The following is a 24667-nucleotide window of genomic DNA, read 5'->3' on the forward strand; positions in this document are numbered from 1 at the left end:
TTTTTCCCAGGTGAAGTACATCAAGTCGAAATACAGGGCAAATTCATCCGATGAACATTTAAAGTCGCTACTTTTGATTGGGGTTTCAAAATTTGAACCTCAATTTAATCAGATTTTAAGAATGCAAAAAGGGTTCCATCATCCACATTAATTGTTTTAATATAATTTGTGATGAAAATATGAGCACTTGCTGCTACTGTCTGTTGTCATTAATATACGATAATTTATTCTCACGTACTTTGTATTTAGTTTATGAAATTCTGTGCTTTGAATAAAACTCATATACCTAGAGTTATTAATTTCTCATTTTATCCGGCCCGTTGAAAGTGCTGAATTACCTAATGTGGCCCGCGGTTTGAAAAGTTTGGAGACCCCTGCTTTAGAATATGCCATTAGGACGGTCCAGGAAAACCAGGTGCGACTGAAATTAAACGGGATATATCAGCTGGTGGTGTGTGCTGAGGGTATGAATCTACTGGAAGATAACATAGATACAGCAAAGAATTAACTGACGCTAGTAAGGCGGTTAGTCTAGAAGTAAACGCAGAGAAAACTAAGTACGTACAGGGTGACTTCCGGGAATAGGACGTTTATCAAATGAACAGTACCATTTTCTACTTAAAGCGAATTTATTGACAGAAATTACAGGTCAAGAGTTGCCATTTTATGTGCCTAGTGTAATTGTGAAGAATAACGTCCTGCAGATGACGCCCGTCCTCGTCCCAGGAATAGGACGTTTTTGAAACGGGTAGTATTCGGTCAGTGGTGACGCAAGGGAGAGTGGGGGTCATTCACCTTCTAACCGAATGCCAATTTAGTTACAATGGAGCAGTGGACATTGCAACACCGCGTGTTCGGCGTTCGTACGAAATGGTGCAGCTGCTCTTTCGGCAACAGTTTAATGTTGGTAGACATGGGGCCGTTCCCAGTCGGAACACGATTCTGAGATGGTTTGCAAATTTGAGAACGACCGGGAACCTTATGAAAAAGACACCACCAGGGCCTGCACGCACTGTAAGGACACCCGAAAACATTGCGAGGGTGAGAGAGGCACTGATCAGGAGCCCAGGACGGTCAGCTCGAAGGCATGCCACCGAGTTACGTATTCGCCGTGAAGCAGTAAGGAGAATTTTACAGAACGATTTACGATTCCATCCTTACAAGATGCAGATCGTTCAACAGCTAAAAGTGAGAGACTATGTTCAACGTGAGGATTTTGCTGTACGAATGCAGTTGGTTTTTGAAGAGGATGAAAATGCGTTGGTGATAATGAGTGACGAAGCTCATTTTCATTTGAATGGCACTGTAAACAAGCAGAGCCTTCGTTACTGGGCTTCTAAAAACCAACGTTACATTCATCAACGACCTCTCCACTCACAGCGCGCCACAGTATGGTGTGCGGTTGCCCCTTTTGGCGTCACAGAGCCGTATTTTGTTTTGAAGAAATCGGCGTGGCGGTTACAATTACCTCAGCTCGTTACATTGACATGGTCCATAACTTCTTTTAACCAGAACTGCGGAGGAGACGAATAAATATGAGAAACATTTGGTTCCAGCAGGATTGAACCACTGCACACACTGCAGAAGAACCAATGAACATTCTTCGGAACATGTTTGCTGGGCGGGTCATTTCCCGTTTCGGTGATGTGCCTTGGCCCCCCAGGTCTCCTGATTTATCGGCTTGCGATTTTTTTCCTGTGGGGGTACCTCAAAAGCCGTGTCTACATCAATAAGCCCCGCTCTTTGACTGAGTTGAAGGATGTCATTCGTGGAGATGTGCAGTTGATCGATCGAGAGATGTTGGGCCGAGTTTTTAACGACATCAAGCAGAGGATGGAAGATTGCATTCAGAATGACGGGTGTCATCTGCAGGACGTTATTTTTCACAACTAAACTAGGCACATAAAATGGCAAATCTTGACCTGTAATCATTTTCTTTCAATGAATTCGCTTTAAGTTGAAAATGGGCTAAGTACTGTTCATTTAAAAAACGACCTATTCCAGGGAGTCACCCTGTATATGTTTCTGTCACGGCACCATAATACAGGGAAAAATCATGGCATAAAGGTAGTTAACATATTTGAAAATGTGGAACAGTACAAATATTTGGGAACGACATTAACAGATAAAAATTTGATTCAGGATGAAATTAAGAGGAGATTGAATTCGAGTAATATTTGCTACCATTCATTCGAGAATTTTATGTCTTCTCTTCTGCTGTCTAAAAACGTAAAAACTACAATATGTAAAACTCTAATTTTGCCCTTGGCTATGTATGGGTGTGAAACTTGGTCTCTGACATTAAGGGGCGAACATAGACTTGAGGGTGTCTGAGATCAGTGTGCCGAGGAGAATATTTGGATCGCAAAGAGAAGAAGGAACATAGACTGAGGGTGTTTAAAAACAAGGTGCTGAGGAGAATATTTGGACCGGAATGAGATGAAGTGACAGGAGGGTGGAGAAAACTGCATAATGAGGATCTTCATAAGTATAATTAGAATGATCAGACCGAGGAGGATGGGGTGGGCAGGGCAAGTAGCACGAATTGGGTTAAGATGAATGTATATGGAGTTTTGGTGGGAATGCCAGAGGGAAAGAGACCACTAGTAAGACCGAGACGTAGGTGGGTGGATAATATTAAAATGGATCTTAGATAGGAAGGGGTGGTTTTGATTGATCTGACTTAGGGTAGGGACCAGTGGAGGGCTCTTGTGAGGACGGTAAATAATCTTCGGGTTCCATAAAGTGTTGGGAAACTCTTGAGTAGCTGCACCACTGGCGGCTTCTCGAAAAGGGCTAACCTCCCTTAAGTGAATGAGTTATTTGCTATATTGAGCATTGCTGTCTAATATCCTGGTTGGTAACATGATCTAGTCTTGCTTTTTCCCATTTATCTTCCCTGAAGTGTCCATCTCAATGTATTTTTAATAATTGTTTTGTTTTCGAAGTATCCGCTGTTTTGAAATGTGAAATTGATTGAACTAGTAATTCGGCTTCTTATTTAAATCTATGTCTTTTTAAGTTTTCATATTAGACATGTTGAATCTTTGGTTTCTAGTTTCTATTTACACCCACACACGAATTGAGCGTTCCTAATTTTCAGCATGAAAACCTGGCAGGGGCAGAGGGAACAGTGAGATAGTTTGCCCACATAGAGCTTTCACTTAGGTCTATTGCAGATTTATTTCTCACAGAGCTAATTATTAATGAAGAGGCCCATAGGGTCTGTTGCTCTGCTTAGAATAATAAAGTGCTTTACATTTAAATATACTCCAAACGAAAGACTTTTGTAATAAATACTGTAAATACAACATTCACGACGGTAATCAAATATTTGTCAAGATTCTGATAAACGTTTGGTTTGAGCCTCATTTGAGGTAGCAGTTACTATATTGGATCGACGTAAAGGCCTAGTCAACCATCGGTTAAAGACCCACACCATGAAGATGTATAGAGAATGGAGGTCTAGCTCCATACATTCTTAACCACGGCGCTAGATGGAGAAGAATAGTTAATTTCATGCCTGAACCGCTGTATCCCCATATATGCATCAGACAGGAGGGTGGTGGGCCACAGCCGGTGTGGGCGCTCTAAAGAAGAGATAAATATCTTGTCCCTGCCGAGAATTGAATCCCAAATTCCTCGGGCGTCCAACCCATAGCCCGTCGCTATACCGACTGAGCTATCCCGGTACCTAATCGTAAAATGTTGAAAGGTAAAGCTATCCCTGTAACAGGCCGAGGAGACTCATATGGTTGTGAGACGTCGAGGGGCTCATATTATCTAGAAAATGGGCTCACAGATGGCGGTGAGATTGTCAGCCTTACGCGTCGGCCGTCCTCCCCCCTCATTTCTGTTACAGGCTGAGTCAACCCCAGGGCCATTTATCCATTTATGGCTCTGCAGCCCTTTATTGGCCGCTTTTTATTTTCTTGATCTACCCCAGGGCCATATCAACCGGAATAGCCCAGTCGGTATAAGTGACGGGCTATGGGCTGGACTACCGAGAGGTCAGAGTTCGAGTCCCTGTAGGATCAAGAATTTTCTCTGGGGCCCATCGAACCTCCTATCCAATGGGTACAAGGGGCTCTTTCCCCGGGGTTAAAGCGGCGGGGGCGTGAAGGTGACCACTCGCCTCCAGCTAGTTCCCGGCTGAAGAAAATGTGGATCTATACATCCGCTTCCCCATACGCCTTCATGGCGTAATGTTTAATTAGTTAAGCACAGAGATAACTTTACCTTACCTTTACCACAGGGCCATAATGCGACTGGAAGGATTATGTAATTTGCAAAAAAAAAAAAACCCCAACGACCTCATCATGAATGCAATCCGCCGCCTCCGGCTTGTAGAATAGTGACTCAACAAACTGTGCTACCGCAAGAGATTTTTAAAATATTGCATCCATGGTCGTGTGAGGTGTCTGTTCTCTTTGAATTCTGACTGCAATTAAATCGGATGTTTAGTGGCCGAGACGCAGGCTTTTCACATTTGCAAGTAACCGATTCAGTTAAATTCGTCTGAGAAACTTTCAGTATATTTATTTTTGTGGTTTATTTACTGCGCTGTCAGTATCTCAGACTTACAGTTTCGGATACTAGGGTGACTGGACGGAGGCATTCGTGGTCTGACTGAGACACTGCCCCGAAGTTATCCTGTGTTCGGGCTGAGCACCTCCCGAATATCTAGAGCATCTGGAGCATTGCCTCTGTGCCAACTTGCCCAGTACTTTCAGTGTAAATTTCACATACGCTAATGCATTTATTGGAATCCCATTCCAGGTTTGGGAGATGACGGATGAAACTGCCAGATTGTACTCGTAAATCCGTTTTATATGCATCATGCAAAAGTTTATAAAGGAAACCCTTAAATGCGTCGCCGCTTAAATTTGAAACTAAAAGTGGAGGGGTTTTAAGATGTTTGGGGCCTGTACCGGTACGCGTAATCTAAGCATGAACCCTTCTTGAGAAGCCACCAATTTTGCAGCTACCCAAGAATTTCCCAGCATTTTATGGAACCCGAAGATTCACTACCGTGTTCACAACAGCCCTTCCTCTCTAGGCCAGATGAATCAAATCAAATCAAATCCATACCATCCCATCTCTCTAAGGTCAATTTTAATATTGTCCACCCACCTACGCCTTGGTCTTCCCAGTGGTCTCTTTCCTTCTGGCTTTCCCACGAATATCCTATATGTATTTTTCTCCCCATTCGGGTTACATGCCCTGCCAATCTCATCCTCCATGACTTGATCATTCTAATTATACTTGGAGAAGAGTACAAGCTATGAACCTCCTCGTTATGCAGTTCTCGCGTAATCTAAGCGTACATAACACAATAATAAAACAACAGAAATGAAGTTAGTGTGCGGTCTGTTATCCGATGTGTGTTGCTTCAAAAAATGAACAGTGGAATCAAGGTTACAGAAAGGGAATAGGTGAATGAATTTGTTTGTTAGTATCGTCTGCATCTCATTTAAGCATTAACTGAAATTTGAGAGCCCTGCTTGAACAACAGACTGGCATTTTTCGAGTATTCGAGTCCACCGAAGAATGGATTTACCAGTTTCAGGCCCTGAGCGCGCTGGTTGGAAGTTGTTTATTTACCTTCACAACAGGACGGTTTGTCGTGTTGCAAGAACGTGCATGTTTCTGACTGCATTATCATTTCTTTATGTTTATTACTGTCAGATGATACGTGTATACTCGATGGAAGAAAGTAACAAACATGTTTTTATTTTCTAAAGGGTTCTGACGATGGTGGATGACACAGAATTACTGGGTTTTTGTTCTTTTTCGATTGTCCTCAATTCTAGGTAGTATATGACACGACGTTTCGGAAACTGGATCTGATTCCTTTTTCAGTTGAAAAAGTAAGACACCTTCTAGCTCTTTCTAAGGGGCCCAACTAGTTAGTTAGTTAGTTAGTTATTGGAGAGGGTGGGTTTCCCCATGCACTTAGACCAGTACTGGTCCATTGTGCTTCCCTCTATGATATTCTACCAGTCTCTATACCCTGATGATACTGGTGCTTATCATCAGTCCCGACCAAGTCAGCGAGTTCGGCTTCTACTGGCTTAGCGGTATCTATAATGCTTCCCCCATCTATCAGAGGCGTTAGAGACTACTGTTGGGCGGGAAATGTCCTTGAATTTTGCTCAGTGACCTTAGGAGATATGAGGTTCTTTTACGTGCCGTAAAGCTACGACACGGGACCCACGGCTTAAAGTCCCTCCCGGAGGACTTGTTCCCTGAATTTTTCCGCCCTTAAAAATTCCACGACCTCCGCCGGGTTTGAACCCGCGTACTACTAGTCATGAGGTAGGAACGTTACCTCTAGACTACGGAGGCCGCTAGGGGCCCAACTAAGTAGGTGTCTTTCTTTCTCACCCGAATACGGAAACAGATTCAGTTTCTGAAACGTCGTGTCCTTTATTACCTAGTGTCCTCTATTACATAGAATTCCAGACGATGGAAAAACTAAAAAAACCCAGTAATTCTATATGTTTTTATTTTACATCTCTAACGTGTAAGAATCCATTTGTTAAAACAAACTATCTGATTGTGTGACTCTGAAAGTGTTACGAATGTAAACTAGCCGTTTTCTTGGTGCACCAAATGGGGACAGGTTTCATAGAAGGCGTAAAGAATCGCAGTGCTGTATATGCTGACATTTCGGGATAGCCTGCGAAGATCCCAACGGCGAGAAACTGCTCTAAGTTGGTAATTATTAAATATGCAGTATGCCATAATTTTACATTATTTGCTTCGTAAGGGGCCGAAACAAGAGGGTACTCTTGTCAGTCCGTTTTTATTAATTTGCCCTAAAATATGCCACAGGAGAACGGCGGTGGGTTTGAATTGATTGCCCGAAATCATGTATCTGTTTGTGCTGATAATGTTAATTTGTTGGTGTCAGAATGAAAATATCACAGGGAGTAACACAGAAACTCTTGAGCTTATCAGCAAATAAATTCATCTAGAAGTAGAGATCCCCAAATGACCATGCCATAGCTCAGACGGTTAGTCGCCGGCTTCCCACCGCGGCGACCCGAGTTCGAGCCCGGGTCAGATCATGTGAGACTTTTGGTGGACAAAGTGGCGCTGGGCCAGGTTTTCTCCGAGTACTTCAGTTTCCTCTGCCAATTCGCATTCCACCGATTGCTCCACAGTCATCATCTTTCATCTGGGGTTGGTACAATAGGCCAAACAGTGGCCGCAGTACCAAGTGGACTCAGTAGAGATCCCACACAAAACTGAAAATATGAACATGAAATGGAACCAGAGTGTGTGACACGTCGTATATGCAGCCCAATATGTATAATTTGAGAATGTTAAAAAGCGTGGGAACAGCATTATTGAACGGAAATGAGGTTTATGATGATTAGATTGTGAGGAGAATAGTTTCTGGAAATTGCTGTTCACTTCAAAAGTCGTAACGCTTTCCTTCACTGGACATACCACCGAAATCAGCATATAGAAAATCGTATTTTTTTCCTGTCGTTTTTTGTAAGTAGAAGACCCTGCTCTTGGTAAATATGATAAATTGTGTTTGGATACAAGTGGCAAAAATATTTGAACATAGGAAGGATAAATAGGCTATTGTGACACAGTGAGGAATGCCATGGTATATACAGGTCCCTAGAATTGTTAGGATAGTGAAATTTAGATGGGTTAGGAGTGTGGTTAGGCTAAAGAAGAAAAGGAATGCCTACAGAATTTAATGATGAAACATCTCAGGAAACGCCTTCCTGGAAGACCGAGAAGGAGATTGGAGGACTGCATTACAATTTGATCACAGAGAGATTGGTTTTGGGTTTTAGGAAGTGGATGAAACTATCTCAGGATCGTGGATAGTGGCGGACTTTGCAATTGATGACGATGAATCTTTGGGTTCTGTTACCACAGTGTTAGTTGATACATATATATATACATGGGTGGGAAACTTGGTCTTGGAAGGAACACGGTTTGTTAAAATACGATGCGAAATAACCATCTAAATATATCTAATTAATTTTCTTATGCTGATTAAATACTGTAGTGTGTAAAAGTAAGGTAAAGCTATCCCCAGGCCGTGAAGGCCTGGTTGTGAGACAATCGGCTCACAGATGGTGGTGAGGTTGTCAGCCTTACGCGCCGGCCGCCCTTTACCCCCCAGGAAAATTATTTAATTCCTGGTGCTCACTTCTGTTAGAGGCTGAGTCGACCCCAGGCCCATAGTGCGGCTGGAAGGATTAGGTCAATTGAAAAAATCCAATGACTTCATCGGGACTTGAACCCGCGACCTTCCGGCTTGTAGCATAGCCCCTCAACTAACTACGCTACTGCCATATGTATCAGTGCCTAAAGACGGGGTTCGGATTTGTAAGTAAATTTAACCATCACTTATAGGTCGTAACTACAAATACTTATTACACTGTTACTGACTTTCACACTACAAAGCACTCCACGCTAATCTCTTCATTCTCTTTGCAGTAGTCTTCACGGATTTATAACATAGGAACTATAACAATCTAACTAAATTAAACACTCAAAATATTACACATAAACAAATTATTCTAATCACACGTTAAGTCTTTACAGGTCGAATTCTAATTCTTCTTCAACTACGAACTTCCCGTGGCTATCTTCTACCGACAACTGACTTGCTTTCTTGTTCGCATGCTTCTGCTGGTACAGCTACTTGTTTCTTGTAACTCGTAACTACTCTGAACGAATTCTGTCGCTCATATAGCCGCGGAACGGACATGGACCTACAGTAAACACGTCATGTAATCGCTATCCAGCCAGTCTGTTGGCGCGTCTGTCGGTCCTGCAGAAAACACAGCTTCCTCTGTTGTTGCGTGTTGGACCGTGTTTACAGAGCCGTTGCCTGGAAACTCGTTGATCAAATCCGTTACAGTAGTGTTAAAACTCCAGTATGTTACTGTCATTAACGGCCATCTTCAAAGGAGAAACAGATATTAAAGGGAACTTTACAGTTTGCATACACGAGTAATAGATTTGAAAGGTCTGAGATGTCCAGTTCTTCATTTCACAGTTGTATCACACATCTGCATAGTACTGAGGCAGCAATGCATGATATACGGCAGCAGTTATCAAGAAGATTGCATTTAACACTGGTTCACATCAGTGAAGTTTAATATAATACTGGTTTTAACTGTTTGTAAAAAATAACTAGACATTTTAAATTATTTGTTGTATATATGCATATTATGGGGTACGCGGTAGCGTATTTGGTTGAGACACTGTGCTACAAACCGGTAGCTCGCGGGTTCTAGTCCCAATGAGGTGGATTTTTTTTTTCAATTTACCTAATCCTTCCAGCCGCACTATGGCCCTGGGGTCGACAAAGCCTCTAACAGAAATGAGTACTAGGGATCTTCCTGGGGGGTAAAGGATGGCCGGCGCTTAAGGGTGACAACCTTACCGCCATCTGTGAGCCGACTGTCTGGATAATGTGGGACCCTCAACGTCTCACAACCGTATGTGCCTTCACGGCCTATTACAGGGATATCAAAACATGCATATTGTAAAGTTTCGTTTAATATCCTGAAGATGTCATTTATTACCGAAACGTGTCAAGGCTTTAATCAATTTAAACAGCAATAAAATAAATTAGATGCACTCTGATGATGACTTCATATCTTATTTTAACGTAGAAAGTATATCGGTGACATGATCCATACCAAATTGGAGAGATTATGTAAGATTTGAGGTTTTCACGGTATTGACTATGAAGAAAGCAGTCTTCTGGGATGTGGCACCGTGTAGATGTGCTGTTAACCGACGTTCCGGAGGAACGTGTCGCCTCCGTTCTGCTTGTACCGGTTCTCACGGTCTCTTCGCTTGCGGATTTCTTATTCTTCCTTCTATCCTGAAGATGGAGGCGATACATTCCTCCGAAACGTTGGTTAACACCACATATACACGGTGCCACATCCCAGAAGACTGCTTTCTTCATGGAGAGATTATGTTTGAGAATAAAGTGCGTGCGTGTGCGTGAGAGAGAGAGAGAGAGAGAGAGAGAGGGCGTGATTGGTACAGCTACGCAGTAGATTCAATTTGTACTCTTCGCCAGATGTGATTAGGTTCATCAAGTCTAGGAATTCGAGGTTCCCGAAACATGTAGCACACAGAGGAAGATGACAAATGCATGCAGAAAGTTGGTAGCAAAACTCGAGATGTTGAAGCGGATCTTAGAGACGCATGAGTGTAAACAGGACTCAGTTGGCTTGGGATAAGTTCCAGAGACCTAAGGCAGGTTTTTGTGAACACGAATGAATATTCTGGTTCCATAAAGGCAAGACTGGTTTAACATTACTTTCTTAAGAATGATTCTGATCCGAAACAGACTCCGATTCTGGTCATTAAAAGAAGAAGAAGAGTTTGGATAAACTACCTGAGCTCTCTCATATTTACATCGTTCCGTTGTTTCTCTGTAACGTCGTCAGTGGCGGAATAAATTTCGTTTAACGTCGCTTGTGTCCGACGTAACGTCGTTTTGAGCAACAAGTGTTTCCGATGACAGTGATTTACTGTTTACGTCGTTTCGTTATACAGTACGTCGCCGTTTCTTGGAGCCCACCCCAGAAGTAAATCGGAAACTACCCGTGGAAAGGTGTAGGTACACTCTTATTTGCAGTACATATATATTTTTTTGTGATTGTATTCTTTGCTATTTTACCTACTTCAGTCGCCTTGAGGTTCATTTTTATTGCTGACGTAAATCTCGGAGCGAGACAGTTAAAATTGAATGTTACATCATTAAGTAAGTAAGGCCACTGATTTTAGTGTTGTATGGAATGTTTATCTGAAATACATTCAGTTCCTTGTCTTCAATAGTATTCTTATTATACTGCTAATTATATCTCGTGACGTTCTTACGAAGTATTAAACCTTGAATGAACATTAAGCCAGATATGTGCTGAATCAAACTTTCACCAGCCCTTCAATAAATATTAGTTATCACGATCAGTGATTATTTAAGTAACTGTGTATCTTCTTGGACACAGAGAAAATTGAACGATAAACAGTCATACGACATTTTTTCTCTCTCTCTCGCTCCCACTTTGGAGCATAGGGCTGATTTCTCAGTTTCATGATCATTTTTACAGAAAGTGGAACCCATTGGACGGGTGATCAGCTCTTCGCAAGGCCTCTACCTAAACACAGCACAACACAAACAGAGAGTAAACGCATACACACACCAAACATCCATACCTTGTGTGGGATCCGAACCCACGATCCCGGCTATCGGCTACCGCGACCAGCTAGTCATAGAACATGCAGACGTAAATTATTTTTCCTTTTACATCGGTATGTTGGTAAATGGTTGAAATGAAACTTGTAGGCCTTAACGATGTCTGTGTTTAATATTATATACTGATTTCTTGTACAGTGAGTCATTAGTGAGAAAATCACTGAAATTCATTTCGAACTTTATGTAAGTAAGCTTCATATTTGACCGATAGAAGCCAACATCGAAGTCAGTAGACATTTCAGTAGTTTCGGCGATGAAGCATAGGGATGGGCTTTAGAAAAGGATGCGTCTTCCTCCAGTTGAATAACGGAATATATGACAGTATCGGCTTTTGTGAAACTCAGTATGAAGGGCTTGCTTTTTTAGGTTACATCTTGGTAGCAGACTGTGCTCTCGTGTCCTCATGAATTGAAACATGGCAGCCATACGAATGAATAATGACGAATGCACGTTACTGGCAGGATCTTGAAACGTTTCAGTGCGATAAATGTTTTTGAAAAAATGTAGATAAATTTATTAGAAAATTGAACACATCCTAACAGCGCGAAATACTTCAGTTTCTTGATGATATAGGTTCAATGCTGGCTTGGGGAATTGTGTATAGTGATTTGTTCTGAGCACATTTGGCTTTAGCAGATATGAACAAGTATTCAATATGTCTGCTATGATCTACAATGTCATTTTAACAAACAGATTGCGGACCGTGCTGTAACGCTCTTTAAAATGTAATGTTTTATCAGCAAACGTCAGTAGCCAGAGCAGTGTGTTCACTTTAACCCCTTTCCATGCGCTCTCGCACGCACGCACACTCACTCACCCACACACACCCACTCTCTCACTCACTGCTGTCGAAGACAGCAGATTGCAAGTTGGATTGGAAGCTGAACTGTCAACTCGAAACTCATATTATTACTTCACATCTTACAGTGTGTTACTGAATTATTTTCACGTTATTATTGCCTGTACGGCTTCATTTACGCTGTCAACAGCCCTAGGCATACCAAAGTACCTTACACTTTCACACTAGTCTCAGTTGTGCCCAGCGTGAAAGCAGTGTGATTGCACAGTGCTTGTTCATACCAGCAGAAGACGAAAAAGGAGGCCGAAGATTATGTTCCCACAAGAAAGGGGTGCAAAGTTCATAATTTTTTGGAGTTCTACGTCTGGCGTACTGACCTACACTTATTAATCAGTGGGCTGTGCAGGATGGCACATAACAGAGTGTCGCAACGCGTTTAACCCTATGAGTGTCAATTGCCGAAAAGTAGGGCCTATGTAAAAATTGATATATCTGACAGTATGTGGCATCTGATGACATTTTGTTTGAAGTTCATAGTTCAGATCATTTGAAGGAAATTTAGAAGTATTAATGAGTCTGTATTATTTACCCTTGCCGGTCACGGTAGCCGAGCGGTCTAAGACATGTACAATACTGTCTTCGCCCTCTCGGAAGCCGGGATCGTAGGTTTGGAATCCCACACAAGGCATGGATGGTTGGTGTGTATGCGTTTATTCTGCGTTTGTGTTGTCCTGTGTTTAGGTAGAGGCCTTGCGACGATCTGATCACCCGTCCAAGGAGGTTACCGTCTGTAAAAATGATCAGTGAAACTGAGAAATCAGCTCTATGCTCCAAAGTGGGCGCGAGAAGGGGGAAAAAATTTACCCTCGAAGAACTTGGATGTAGTTAATTGGAAAGCAAAGGCACAAGAGAGGAATGGCTGGAGAAAGGTTTTAGAGCAGGCAAAGACCCACAGAGGGTTTTAGTGCCAATAATAATAATATCACTTACCCATTAAAAAACGAGTAGCCCAGACAACCTAAAATGGCTTCATGGCATTGTAGGAATTAAAACTGGCTCTTGTAGGGTTAGTGAACAGTACGTTTTAAGTGTGATCGTTATGTAGACTAAAAGCATGGTTTTCTTCACGAATGACGGAGGCGCTTTCAGTGACTTGCCCAACACACTCTTAATGTTGCTGAAGCAGCAGCTCTGCGGCATTATTTGTGCGCTGCTGTGTTGCATATGCGGCAGGAAGCGTTCTCGTTCAGTCATTGAGGCGAAGTGACGCGCTGCCCGTCACAGATAAGTTGCTGCAAACCCAAACCCTTATCTGGCGAGCGTTTTCATAACGTTGCACATTCCGGCTCACAATGGCACGGAAGCCGTAAAAATTCTCGGCTTTGTTTGTACCGAACTGTCAATGATACAGACACGAATTTAACGCTGTTGTAATTGCGAGCAGTTTCAAGGGAGAACTGTAATGCAGTTAAAGCAGCCCTGCTGTCTGGAGTCTGTGGGACCCGACCTAACGAAGGCCGATAGGGTCCACATCATTACATGATTGGCGTGTGTCACTGGTTCCCAAGTCTCGTTCGCGAATACCTCGGTTCATTCTTGCGTCATTTAACGTAACCGTTTCAACTATAGAGGTCATATAGCGTTGAATGAGGCAGGAGAAGAGACCTCATTTTATTCGCGTGCAAAGTAACTATTCATATTATTGTTTTGTACGTATGATCTTAAGCGTTTTGTTCAGTGAACGGGATAAGAATATTTGAGCTGTATCAGAAATTGAAGAAGTCGTCTTTTGGGTTGTGGCGCCGTGTAGATATTTTGTTAACTGACATTTCGGAGGAACGTATCGCCTTCATCGCTCGCGGATTTCTTATACCCTGAAGATGGAGGCGATACGTTCATCCGAAACGTCGGTTAACAAAGTATCTACACGGCGCCACATCCCAGAAGACGGCGTTTCTCATAGTCACCGCCGTGAAAACCTCAAATCTTACAGGATCAGAAGTTGTTTTCCTTAATTTCATCATGAATCCCCGTATCTCTTTGGTAGTATTGTTCTCAGGTACTGAAATTTTTAAACTTTCTCGAATAATTTTTGTGTATAATTATGTTGTTACACGGTTGCTGATTTTGTATAAAGCCTGTTTAGTTTTGTATAGGTCTGTGTTGGCTTTATATGTATTTCTTCGCTTACCTGTAGGATAGTTCAAGAAAACTGCATAATGACGAGCTACATAACTTGTACACTCCTCCAGGTATAATTAGAATGAACAAGTCAAGGAGGATGAGGTGGACAGGGCATGTAGCACGAATGGGGAGAATAGGAATGCATATACGATATTGATGGGGAAGCCAGAAGGAAAGAGACCACTGGGAAGACCAAGGCGTAGATGGGCGGACAATGTTAAAATAGATCTTAGAGGGATGGGATGGCATGGATTGGATTGATCTGGCTCAGGACATGGACCAGTGGAGTGCTCTTGTGAACACGGTAATGAACCTTAGGGTTCCATAAAATGCTGGGAAGTTCTTGAGTAGCTGCAGAATTTGCCGCTCCACAAGAAGGGCTTAGCTCCATGAGTAAGTATGAGTAAGTAGGATAGTTTTTGGGATATTCTAGCTGAAGGTAAGGGACCATTGCCGGAGTGTTATGACCTCCCCCCCCCCCATTGTAAACTGTTGGATTTGAGGTTCTCACAACTGTGAACGTGAAGAGTGCCATCTTCTGGAATGATTCCGTGTTCACTGACGTATATTAGGAACTTACTATTTCCATGTTCAGGGTCGAACCTGATCTTTCTGCTTGCTTGGTGATGACGTGGCATACTCTTCGACCATGAAGATAGAGGTAATAGGTTCCTCCCAAACGTCAGCGAATTGGTACCATGCTGTACGGCGTCACATCCCTGAAGAAGTGCTCTTCGCGCTTATAAACCGACGGATCCCATAAAGTGCAGGGAATACCAGCACAGCGACTGCTGGCTTCTCATGAGGACTGTTCTGTCTCAGCACAATATCGTTAGCCTAAATGAGTGCCAGATTTTAGTTCATTTAGTTTGAGCCCTTCCCATTTCCTATGGCATGTTCCAGGCTGTAGCGATAAGATGAACGTGCAGGCCCTTGGCTGATGGAAAATCGCGAAGAACGCATTTGGAAACTCTTGTTCTGATTGCAGTTTTCAGGGTGGGGAAAGTGGTCGCTACGTGTGGCCTCATTGCTCGCGCATATGTGTGAGCATTTTGTCTTGCTCATGTAACCCAACGGGCGGAGGCCTGTCGTATTGATCGGCCGTGGGCTGGCTGACTGGCCGGCCATGCTACTCCGAGTGGAGCAGGTGATTTTTGTTAGACCAAGGAAAACCTCGCAACATTAGGATTTTCGGATATCGGCTCGTTCTTTATTTTATGGACTCTGTATCAACTTGCCAATTATGTGGTCCAGAAATAAATGCAGTCATCTTGGGAAATTTAATGACTATCATTTAGACATCATGAATGTTAGAAGGGACGATGGGATAATGAATGATTGATTCGTAGATTAATTAATGACTTCGCTTCAGCTTCAGATATTATTCCTTTTAAGTGATATTGGAGAATGATAATGGGTAGTGGATAGGTCAGGATTTAAAATGTTGTTTTAACCTATTTCAATATTCTACCACATAATCCAATTGGGAAATTGAGAGAAGTCACGAAGAGATCCTGCAACGCTACCTAGATTCGAAAGAACGACCTCCATAATACAAACCTAGAGAGCTACAGCCGCTTAAAGCAAGTCTGTTGTCTCGCCATTAGCATTAATGATATGCTGATAGTCCATGATAAGTTGATATTAAAACCGGACACCTCAGCAAGACGAGTTAACCTAAGGAGATACAGCGAGAGAGTAAGGAATCAGAATATATGAGATAGGTAGATAGGTTTTGCTATGCCGACATTTGCCTACAGAGCCAAAAGAAAAGTATGTAAAACTACATCCAGGCTAATCAGTAATGACTGGGATTCAAATCGACCTCATCAAAAATGGAAAGCCATAACAGTAAATTCAGAAAAGTGGCTGATTACCTGCGGTCTGGTTGACCTGCGATTATCTCTTCGCCACTGTCGTGGGGCTAGCCAGCGTCATATCATGTCTATAGGACTATAGAAAACGCTACACCCAGGTGAAGGGTTCTTTAACTCTTAGAAGCATGGAGAGAAATTCAGGACACACCATTCTAACGGCGTAGTGAAGGCCATGTGATAAGACCTGGCCTGTGGGTCGCGCGAGAGGAAAAGCGAGGCGAAGCGTGACAGGAAGTAACAGGACAGTGGTTGCGTCTGCATTTTGTGAAGGGAGTTGATGAATTGTAACTAGAGGCCAGGCTAACGTACTTACAGTCCTGTTTGTGGACTAAGTCTGCTGCGTATTCCCTTTGAAGCCGCCAGGTCCAGAAAAGCAGACTGCGTCATTTTTTTTTTTTCCATGGAAGTTATCCAAGCCATGTGAAGTGCTCACTAGCCTGGGTGTTCAAATAAATAATTTATTCATTTACGTTAGGAAGTAAGTTTTGTGAACCGTTGTAGATAGGCCTCTAGAATTATGTTTCGTGATTGTTGGCGAATTTCATGGTTTGGAAATGTAATTTTAGGCTCAGAGCGAGGGGTTTGATTTTTAAGAATTTTAATTGGAAACGGTATGACAGGCATGTGATAGGAATTTGGAACTTGGAAACCATCATGTTACTGGGCGGGAGGGGAGGTAAGAGAGAATAGTAGAAATGCAGGCGAAAAGGGGAAGTTATGGGAAGAAATGAGGATGCCCCACATTATTAATAATAAATCACGCAGTTGTTCACCGATGAAAACTAAACTGGGCAGTACTGAGTTATTTACAACACCGACCCGGTGCCTTCCTGCCCGGTTCGTGCGAGTGTCTTCAGTTGGTGATTCTGCGTGATGCTTAGTGGGATTACGTATACTCGTATGATTGAGGACCGTACTACAGGTATTATGTTTTGGACATTATCCATCGTCTTGTCTGTTTAAAAACCGTCCTGTTTCTTTTTTAAAACAACGTTTCGGAGACTGGATTCTGTCCCCGTCCTCAGGTAAAACCTACTCAGTTGTGTCCAGTAGATAGAGCAGGACGTTTTTTAAAACAAATAGACAAGACGATGGATAATATCTAAAAACATAATACCTGTAGGAATGTACCATCGTCACAAACTTTTAGATCTTAATTGAGGACCATGTTTTTCTATTGCGTTTCTGCGGGGCTACAGGGTCATGCAAATAGTGTTTAGCGCAGTGCCGTCCAACATTGTTATGTACTCGGGCACAATTCACTGATGCCTATGGAGGTGCGGGCACCACCACACTACTACTACTACTACTACTGCTACTACTGCTACTACTACTACTACTACTACTGCTACTACTGCTACTACTACTACTACTACTACTGCTACTACTGCTACTACTACTACTACTACTAATAAAAAACAACAACAATAATAATAAAATAGTTAGAAATTTAATACTGACTAAATCTTTTGTTAATATAATTATATTTACTTAGAATCTTACATAATTTGACACTGCATGTTAGCTGGTGTGTAGCTGGAACAGACTGCTCTTAGTGCATCATCTAAGTGTGAGTCTGTTAGGCAGGATCGGTACTTATTTTTGGTGATGCTCATAGATGAAAATGCGACTTCTCACGGATACGTCGAACCAAAGCAAGAATAAATTTTCAGAGCAATGCTATGAATCATGGGATATTTATTCCTGTCCACCAGGGTCCAGAAATTGCTACAAGTTGCAAATGAGGATTTCAAAGATATGTCTTCTTGGAAATTTAAAATTTCCATTTCTGATTCTTCAAGATTATACTTTCCGAAGATTTCACACACCTCCCCTCCAAGTTCACTAACGTCAACAGTAGCGAATGGATTACTGATATACATTGTCACTGGTTCAGGTGTTGAAAACTGGCTAAATCTGTTACCAGATTCAGTCATAAGGGCTTCAAGATGCAGGGCAAAAGATGGAAGATCGTATTCACAGCCATTTAAGGTTTCCAAAACAGATTTCATATGCGGAAAATGTGAGAAGGAATTTCTGTTTAAATGTGCATCCATAGCTTTAGTTTCTTTTGAAAAGCATTAACTACACTTATCATGCCTGAAATGTTACAAACTTTCCCTTGTAATTCAAGATTTAACTCAATTAATTTTGAGGTGATATCTGTCAAATAAGCTAATTCTAGTAGCCATGATATTTGATCAAGTTCTTGATAATATTGGCCAGGACATGATTTCAGAAAGTCCCTGACCTCATCCAGAAGACAGCAAAATCGTTCCAGTGTTTTCCCCCTACTAAGCCATCTTATGTCTGCATGGAAAATTATGTCACCATGCTCAGTGTCCGACACTTTCAAAAGATTTCTGAATAATCAATGACGAGAAGAAGACGATCTGATATAATTTACCACACGAGTTACCACATTCATAACATGGTCGAACTTCAAAAGCTTTGCGCATAAAGCTTCCTGGTGGATAATGCAGTGATAAGAAAGAACACTGGGAAATGATTCATCCTTAGCACAAAGAGCAAGAAACCCATTGTTCCTACCAGCAATTGAAGGCGCCCCATCTGTAGTTATAGCAACAAGTTTAGAAAGTGGTAAGTTATATTCTTTCACAAATTTAAGGAACACATTAAATATGTCTTCTCCCTTAGTACGTTCATGAAGAGGCAGCAGTTTAACGAACTCTTCCTTTACCGTGAAATCGCCAAAAACCATTCTAACAAATACACATAATTGTGCAACATCCGATATATCAGTGCTTTCGTCAAGCTGGAGCGAAAAATATTCACACGATTGCAAATCCTGATGTATTTGAGATTCCCGATTATCAGAAATCTGTTCAACTCGTCTAGCAACAGTTTGGTGAGACAACTGAAGTCTTTTGATGGAAGACATAAGTGCAGATTTATCTTTGTGACCATCGAACAGAGACTCGCCGGCACTGAACATAGCTTCTTTAACTATTTCCCCATCACTAAAAGGTTTTTTCCTTTTAGGTAGCACATGACAGATTTTATAAGAAGCTATTGTTCCGTTACTACTTTGCTGGATAGGCTTTGTAAATACACATGTTGCAAGGTTAATTTAGATTTTAGGTCTTTCACCTTTTGTTTTCTTAGTTCAGATTTCACAGGAAATTCATTGTTAAAGGTTTTGTGGTTAGTCAACAAATGTCGCTCTGCATTACTTTTTTTAGGAACAGAAACGCTACTATTACACAATAAACACACAGGTTTTCCTCTGTATTCAGTAAAACAATACTGCTCCTCCCATTCACTGTTAAAACTATAACTTCTTTGTCTTTTAGCCATATCAAGAATAGCTATATAAAACAGTACTGCTTATTTGCTCAATAATTTGAAGCACAATAACTAAAATACACTGATAACTGTGCAACTTGTCACAACACAATACACATAACTGAACTATGGTTGTCACAAACTCGCAAGTAATACTGAATGTTTGGCTGAAGAAAGCGAACTGGGAAATATAGCTACTACCAATTTCCATTAGTGTACGACCCTCTAATAAATTCTTATTGTTTGCGGCATCGCTTTGTTGGGATTAAAGTAACTTTGATTCATATTTCCGATGAGTTTAGAAATTCGGGAAATTACGGTAAGCTGGGCCCCATAGTCATGTTCGTGTCGGTGAATATGTTTGCCCTGCCGATCACAGAAAATTTTATGATACCCTCACCATAAATCCGAAATCCATGAAAGCCGATTCAGTGGGGACTTACTGCTGTTTTAGGGGGTAAAAAATACCGCTAGGGAAAAATACCTGATCTTGAGAGGACTTTCTCTAGTGAAAAAAAGAATTAAGACTGGTGTTGTTAGCAAGGGGGAAAAGAACTAGGCATACATTTTCAAGGAATGTTTAATACTGTACCATGCTTCAAGGAAATTTTGTGAAAATATTTAACAGTACTCAGACGTTCAAAAATGTCTCTTATCTTACAATTTGAATTCATATTAAAAATCGGCTCAATTATGTGTGCTTACGGAGGGCGCCAGAAAAATATATCGTGCGCGCCGCTTTGGACAGGGCTGGTTTAGCGGCTTTCAGAAACTTTTGCAGTATGTCACTATCCTCAGAGGCGTTATACAGAAGATGGTCCGAAAACTGGAGACTAAAGGAACCTTGCCTGTTCTATACGTAGGAGTTCGTCTGCTATGACAGGTAGAACTGTGTAGGACGTGGGGCGGCGATGCCTCTCTTCGCCTGTTGCGGGAGACTATCATGTCCTGTTCGTCCTGTTAAGGAAAGGAAGGATTCACGCGGACCGTGTTTCTGTAGTCCAGGAACTCCAACCTTCTGACAAGCAGAAAAGAGTAGCCTATTGTCAGCAGTTTCATGCATCTGTTGTCCAAAGCCACCGACATCTTAGACATGACGTGGTTTTCGATGAAGCTTCGTTTCACCTGTTAGAATACATTAACCTAAAATACGCGTGCGTGGGCTGCTGCAAAACCTCGTGCCATTCACGAGGAGTCATTCACTCACAGAAAGGGGGATATGGTGTGCTCTGTCACGTAAAAGGTAAAACTGTCCCTGTAACATGCCCTGACGGCCTTTAAGATTGTGAGACGTCGAGGCTACCACATTTTCTCCAGATAATCGGCTTACATATGATGGTAAGATTGTCAGCCTTGCGCGCCAGCCGCCCTTTACGACCCAGGATGATTCCTGGTTCTCACATCTGTTAGAGGCTGAGTCGACCCCAGAATAGACACAGAACAGACATACCAAACATCGATGCCTTGTGTGGGATTCGAACTCACGGTCCCGACTTCCGAGCGAACGAAGACTATTCCCGCCGTAGGCTGCTCGGCTACCGTTCGGGCTTAGTGAAAAATGACCCAAAGAATTTCAGCGGAATTTATGCAATAGTTTGTTAGGTGCATGGAAGAGGCCATTAATGACATTATTCTGCATGCTTGCCTTACCTCACCTAGGTCATGTAACCTCCTGAAATTTGCCAAGAATGAGATATGACCTGTTAACCCGCGTCGTTCATTAAGTACCATCCTCAGTTGTCCACTTCTTTGATCGTTGTTAGGTCAAGATATTTTCATTGTTTCAAAACACTTGTAAATCAAGTTCTCTAAAATAAGAAACCTTTCATACCCATAAAACAGCATTCAGATTATAGTGTATATGGAATTTAGCTGATAGTTTTGAGTGCAGCCGTTGCTTCCTTCAGTGATGGCTGTGTTGTGTGTTGCAGTGTGTAACTTCGTGGTGCACGACCGCTGTCTCAAGACCGTGGTCTCCCCATGCTCCAGCATCGCAGCCAGCCTCATCAAGGTGAGCTTCATGGTTATACGAGTATTTGATTTTTTGGAAACATAGGCTACAGGTGCCATCCTCTTCGTAGTCTGATTCCCCACTGTTAAATTCCAAAATGTAGGATGGAGTTTCACGAAACTTGATATCAATATCATGTCACTGGAAGCCGCCACATCTCTGTAGTTCAGTATTAACAGCATGGCGGTTGTGCGGATTTCTGAAATTGGAGCCGGAAGCTTCAGCTTATCCATGCTAGGACATCCAATTTTGATATAACATACTCGTAGCAGGGAAGAACATGGCGGTCACACGAGAATCGTGTTTTGCATTTTCATGGATATAATTACTGGAACTAGGGGACCAAAATGTTGTATTGATGTAAATACTGTGACATGCTGCCTGAAAGCTGGACTGTAAGGCTCCCTGCACACGAGCGGCGCGGTGACGCACCATGTGGTGGTCTGTCATAGAAAGTAAGCAGTTAGCAGTAGTAGTATGAGCGCCATGAAGGTGTCATATAGGAAGAAAAGAGGGGTGTTCTCATGTTTAGTGTATAAGTATTTGCAGTCTGCAGACCGAAGGTTCTGGGTGCACCCATTGCTGAGCTCCCGACTGCTAAAAGGAGCACTTTCTTCGCTCTACGTAGATGTTAGTAATGATGAAACAAAATTTTTTGAATACTTTCGGATGAGCAAAAGATCGTTTGACGAGCTAGCTGGAAGAACTGCAGACAGTATAGGTTCCCAGGACACCAATATAAGACTCGCTATTGGCCCGCTTGAAATGTTACCTGTAACAGTGAGGTACGTACAGATTTAGTTCGGTTATCTAAAAGAAGGAAACATTGTGGCAAAAGGATTATTAATTTGAATAACAGGTTCAGTTGTTTTGAAGATTAATAGTTTATTGAATTATCGTCTTTTCTTTTTTACAAAAAATACACATTTACTGTTAGGAAACATCTCAAATGATTCTTCACTGATGCATGAATTTGTGGAAGCAAGAGCGCCAGATAGCTCGGCCTGAGGTTCAGTAAGGGATTCTGCAGCTGGAGATGACTGTATGTTTTGGAAAGTTATGGAAGACGCTGAGGGTTCTGGATGTGTACGCTGCGGAAATGTGCTGGTTGGATAGTCAGGGAAAGATGAGTACTGCTGCATTTGTGGAAAAGAACTGGGGGCATTTGTGTAGCGAGCATTGGAGGGAGATTTGCAAGGGTAGTGAGAGGAAGGATGCAGAAAACTAATCATTTTAACAACGTTCAAGACTTCAGTTTGGAACTCCAGTTTGTCATCAATTGTGAAACTTCCTAACGCTGGTAGCAATGACTCAAAAAATGCCAAATTGGGATTTGAAGTCTTCTCTGTCTCGACTGGAACAGGCGTTTTCATAAATTGTCTTCCCCTTTCAGAGGTCAAGTAAATTTAAATTGTTACTAACTACGTCCATTGATTTTTACTTCTTTGTTCATGTTTGTTAGATAAAACAACGAATGAAAAATAACTAAAATATAAGATAAATAACAGTTTTACACCAAATCTGACACAAAACAGAACCTGTCTTAGTGAAACCACACGATAGTTTATCGTAGCAGTCTGACGTACAAGAATTCAGTGAAGAAAATAAGCTAAGCTGTTATTGAAACTAAATACGCTGTACTTACCAATTTCTTCTTTTTCTTTTGGGGATTTTTCTTCGAAAATGGGTTAAAATATTTCACAAATCTTCATCCACGCTGCTCTTTTCACATTTTTATCGTGGTAGAGTTCACATTTCGTGTCCCAAATTTCTTTAAAATTCTTCACCGCTTCTATAAGCAATTCCGTATCAAAACCGTCAGCCATTCTTTCCGTGACGTGACGTCCTTGTGAAGTGCACAACTCATCTGTAGGTATTGCTGCTACGCAACGTCATTATACCGCAGCTGCGTTTGAGCAGTACCTGCGTCACATAAACTTGACGCAGACCCACCGCACGTCACCACACCGTTGTCGTAGCTCCGTGTGAAGTGGTTTATATAGATATTGGTACTTCTCAACCGCACGCCGGTAACGCTACGTCACCCCGCCGCGCGTGCAGGGAGTCTAAGACATCCATCGCTACGCAACGGACAACGTAGGCAACCGCTTGAAGAACACCACAACCTAACACTTGGCTAGTAATATCTAAGCAACGAATTGTTTGAAGCAGTAAAAATGTATTCCCGCGGCAACAAGAGACCCCTTTGCATAGCAGAGGGCGAAACTAAACCCTTCGACAAGGTGTTCCTATTCAGCCTGAGTGCAGGATATAACAGCCACAAGTTAGTTCGTATTCGACGAGAGATGCCCGTGTGGAGGCGGGGTCGAATACCTCCACCGTGAACCTGCGAGTCGTAAGAGGCGACGAAAAGGGAAGTCTCAAATCTGAGACAGTAAAATATGGTCTCGAGTCCCAAGGGACTCAGACCCTAGAAAGACTGCATTGGCAAGGCCCAGCAGCGTATACAAAAGGCAGACCCTTCCTCTCGTCAGAGAGGGCGCCCCACAGAAACAAGACCGTAAATGTCAAACGCTAATAAATATCTGGTCATGAGCCCCAGCCGGGGCTCGACACCAAGACTTACTGACTGGCAGACCGTCAGTCGCCATGTGACTTGGACTTGGACTTGGGTATTCGACGAGAGCTAAGGACATTTGAGCTCCGAGCAGAGCAGAAGACACTTCACCCAGACTAGTGGGTCGCAGGTCCTTTCATTTGGCCCGCTATGAAATTAATTTATCTAATAATGCGGCTGGGGTTCGTTCTCCGGCAGGAGTAAAATATTTTCGCCTCTCTGTAGCGTCCAGACCAGCCCTGAGATCCACCCAGCCACCAATCCGATGGGGTTCTTACTCCGGGGGAAAGGGACATACGCCCAACTAGTGAGAACATACGTACGAAGGGGGACAAACATGGACGCCGCAAAAGGAAAATCACGCGGAACGTAGAGAGAATTTTGTTCTCAGAGAAACATATTTTAGTGTGAACAACGATACTGCAACAGTATGGAAATATATTTTGACTTAAGATCTAGTCCAATGTGACTGTTTTCAAACTGAACAGTTGCCTGAAGATGGCCAAGTAAGACCGAAACATGTAGCAGTTGATGTAATTTTAATGTTATTTTAAATTAAAGAGAGATTGTGAACAGTTTTAAGTTGCATTAAAGACGGTCCTGAGTAAGTGACCAAGACTTGAAGGTGGCCACTTAGTTCCATATACTGCAT

General features: G+C 42.3%; 1 protein-coding gene across 7 annotated transcripts in view; it reads left to right on the top strand.

The window, feature by feature from the left end:
* The window catches only part of LOC111872221 (diacylglycerol kinase theta), a 138013-nt gene that overhangs the window by 24701 nt on the left and 88645 nt on the right, over positions 1-24667 (top strand). For all 7 annotated transcript variants that reach the window (XM_023865886.2, XM_023865884.2, XM_023865890.2 and 4 more), the window contains exon 2: positions 21358-21437. In XM_023865886.2, coding sequence (XP_023721654.1) covers positions 21358-21437 — 80 coding nt within the window. The remainder of the gene's footprint in view (positions 1-21357; positions 21438-24667) is intronic.

This window comes from Cryptotermes secundus, unplaced genomic scaffold (assembly GCF_002891405.2).
Source record: "Cryptotermes secundus unplaced genomic scaffold, Csec_1.0 scaffold782, whole genome shotgun sequence".
Classification (NCBI taxonomy): domain Eukaryota; kingdom Metazoa; phylum Arthropoda; class Insecta; order Blattodea; family Kalotermitidae; genus Cryptotermes; species Cryptotermes secundus.